The 3322-nt window shown below is 45.8% G+C and overlaps 1 protein-coding gene across 3 annotated transcripts; it reads right to left on the reverse strand.

Moving 5' to 3' along the window:
• Positions 1-418: 418 nt before the first annotated feature.
• mplkip (M-phase specific PLK1 interacting protein) lies at positions 419-2571 on the reverse strand. Of its 3 annotated transcripts, none has more exons than XM_034888860.1 (2): positions 2074-2571; positions 419-826 (listed from the first exon to the last, which is right to left on the reverse strand). In XM_034888860.1, the coding sequence occupies exons 1-2, from the start codon at positions 2487-2489 to the stop codon at positions 751-753; spliced, it is 492 nt and encodes a 163-aa protein (XP_034744751.1). In that variant the 5' UTR covers positions 2490-2571; the 3' UTR covers positions 419-750. The 3 variants fall into 3 exon arrangements, with proteins under 3 accessions (XP_034744751.1, XP_034744750.1, XP_034744749.1); XM_034888859.1 differs by having other exon boundaries at positions 419-823; positions 2071-2571; XM_034888858.1 differs by having other exon boundaries at positions 598-846; positions 2073-2571.
• Between the last annotated feature and the right edge of the window lie 751 nt (positions 2572-3322).

Here is a 3322-nt window from a genome sequence, read left to right on the forward strand (position 1 = left end):
GTCCTGGAGGGACACGTCCTACCACACGGCGGTCCTGGAGGGACACGTCCTACCACACGGCGGCCTGGAGGGATGCGTCCTACAACACGGCGGCCTGGAGGGACACGGCTACCACACGGCGGCCTGGAGGGACGCGTCCTACCACACGCCGGTACTGGAGGGACGCGTCCTACTACACGGCGGCCTGGAGGGACACGTCCTACAACACGGTGGCCTGGAGGGACGCGTCCTACCACACTTTTATTTATTATTGGTGGTTAACTTGCAACATGGGCTTTAAGTTCTAGTACAGGTGAGTTCTTCATCTTTCTTTCAAATTAAAACACACGATTAAAGAACAAAGTGTAGAGTTATGTTTAAACTAAAGCTTTTATTTCTTCAATTGTCAAAAATAAAAACAGAGCTTTGATTTTCTGTAAATAAAACCCTCAAAGAAGAAGAAGAATTGGACGCTTAAAAATGTAAAAACTTTGTTAAAAACATTGTCAGTTCATTGAGTAAAAATCCCTGAAATCAGTGAAATGTGCTGGTTACTGAGCGCGCTCAGAAGGTCTTCTCTCTGATCAGCTGATCTACTGAGCACGCTCAGAGAAACTGTTTGTGGTGCTGCTGATGTTTTGTTGTTACTTCCTGTCTGTCGGTGTCTCTTGCTGGTTACTTCCTGTCTGTTGAGTGTCTCTTGCTGTTTACTTCCTGTCTGTTAAGTGTCTCTTGCTGGTTGCTTCCTGTCTGTTGAGTGTCTCTTGCTGGTTACTTCCTGACGGCGACGGGCTGCAGAGCTGCCCAGGGATCCTGTAGCATCGACGGACTGAAGTACTTCTCCACCGGAGAGTCGGAAGATCCAGACTGAAAACACACGCGCACACACAACACAACACACAATTTAAAAACCTTTTAATTAATCTCCATGTCTGATAGACCAACAATCTCTGAGATTCTTTTATGATGATGAAAGTAGTGATTATTTACATGGAGTCTGGTGGAGATATGCCGCGCTACACACGCTAAAAGTAGTGATTATTTACATGGAGTCTGGTGGAGATATGCTGCTCTATACACGCTAAAAGTAGTGATTATTTACATGGCGTCTGGTGGAGATATGCTGCTCTATACACGCTAAAAGTAGTGATTATTTAAATAGAGTCTGGTGGAGATATGCTGCTTTATACATGCTAAAAGCAGTGAATATTTACATGGAGTCTGGTGGAGGTATACTGCTCTATACATGCTAAAAGCAGTGATTATTTACATGGAGTCTGGTGGAGATATGCTGCTCTATACATGCTAAAAGTAGTGATTATTTAAATAGAGTCTGGTGGAGATATGCTGCTTTATACATGCTAAAAGCAGTGATTATTTACATGGAGTCTGGTGGAGATATCAAAGTCAAAGTCAAAGTCTGCTTTATTGTCAATTTCTTCACATGTCAAAAACATACAAAGAAATCGAAATTGCGTTTCCCTCTATCCCACGATGACAAGACATTTATAACAAATTTGGTCCACAGACAAACATAACATTCAAGTAAACAACATAAAAAAAGTAAAAAATAAGAAGATATATACAATGCGGAAAATAAGAGCAGCGAAATTTGTTTTAAAAATGTGCAATTATGCATACTGTCGACAGTCTATGTAATGTGCAAAAAGACAGGCGGTAGCATAGTGGTGCTGGTTATGTAGAGCAGCAGAAATGTGTTCTCAAGTGTTTTCAGGACAATAAAAAGTGTGCAAGTGTACAAGTTGAGCAGTGCAAGGCAAGGCAGCCATTTCGGGTCCAAAGTCCAGGATATTAATGTAACTGAGGGTAGAGGGGGGAGAGAGTTCAGCATCCTAACAGCCTGGTGTATGAAGCTGTTTGTGAGTCTGGTGGTGCGGGAGCAGGCTTCTGGACCTCTTTCCAGAGGGCAGTTGATCAAACAAATTGTGAGCGGGGTGACTTGAATCACTCACAATTGTGGTGGCCTATAGATATGCTGCTCTATACACGCTATAAATAGTGATTATTTACATGGAATCTGGTAGGGTTCCTTGATAAAATAGATAGGTAATATAATCTTTTGTCAACTTTACCTGGAAGTTAGCTGAGGCGGGACTAAAGGACTGAGGTCGCCGTAAACCTCCGCTCCCTCTGCACCGCATTTGCCCCCCGAATCCCCGGGACCCGTTGCCGAATCCCCGGGACCCCTTGCCAAACCCGGCTGGAGAGTCCCCGAACCCCCGGGACCCGTTGCCGAACCCGGCTGGAGAGTCCCGGAACCCCACCGGGGAGCCGTCCCTGTATCCTCTGTGAGAGCCCGGGGAGTAGCCCGGGGAGTAACCCGGGGAAGCCGGAGAGTAAGCGGGGCAGCCGCGGGGAGATGCTCCCCGTTGCCCGGACCTTCCGTAGGGCGAGCGGGGGTAACCCCAGCCGGAGGCCGGGGAGGGGAATCTCACAGCCGGCCGCGGGGCTGCGGGGCTCCGCTGAGCTCGGTCCGGCGTCCGGTACATGAGAGCGGATTAGGAAACAAAAACAGACGGCGAAGAAAGCACCCAAACAAAACGCGCTGGGACTGACCCGCAACCGGAAACGGAAACGGACCAGTTTCCAGTCCTGTAAAACGCAGCACCGCCCAGCGGCCAACAGGAACATTTAATTTAAATAAAATGTAAAATGAACAGAACACAGATTATCTACATTGTTATTAACACTAACAACAGGACAACGGACGGAATCTTTTATGATGTTAACTTTTTTAACCAATCAGTCAGCAGTCAGAAGGAACAACAGCACTCTGATGTCAATTCCTCTCAATAACATTTAGAAATTAAGCAATAAATAAATATATATATGTCTTTTACTTTTCGGAAAGTCATAAATATAGTTATAGTATGATTATTGTTATTATTATTATATTATAAATAATAATGACAGTAATAATAATCTAGTGTCATAATGTCCTGTAACCTTGGAAACGATGATGAGCAGAGGAAGTCTTCCAGATGATGTACATGTAGCTGACGGAGCCGTGGGTGTAGCAGCGTCAGCGTGGAGGGGGTGCGAGGTGATCAGGCCTTCCCTCAGCAGCGCTGACGTGTCCCGCCGCCGCCGCCCACGCACACTAAATAGATCCAACAGTTTGACTCACAGTCCTCAGGCTCTCCCCTTGCAGCGTCACAGTGATGTCACAGGGTACAGAGGCTTCTGATTGGCTCGCTGTAAGAGACACTTTAAAAACAACTCAGTCTCAGTAGAGTTAGTAACGGACTCAAAACTCTTCTTTAGAGTTGGTTACAGACTCTAAACTCTTCTTTAGAGTTAGTAACTGACTCAAAACTCTTCT

Source organism: Etheostoma cragini, chromosome 12 (genome assembly GCF_013103735.1).
Source record: "Etheostoma cragini isolate CJK2018 chromosome 12, CSU_Ecrag_1.0, whole genome shotgun sequence".
NCBI lineage: Eukaryota > Metazoa > Chordata > Actinopteri > Perciformes > Percidae > Etheostoma > Etheostoma cragini.

Excerpts from the sequence above, each read along its gene's own strand:
- mplkip (XM_034888858.1), bottom strand. The coding sequence starts at position 2,489 with ATGTACCGGACGCCGGACCGAGCTCAGCGGAGCCCCGCAGCCCCGCGG. Across the intron at positions 847-2,072 it reads CCGCCTCAGCTAACTTCCAG|TCTGGATCTTCCGACTCTCC; the intron begins GTAAAGTTGACA and ends GTGTGTTTTCAG.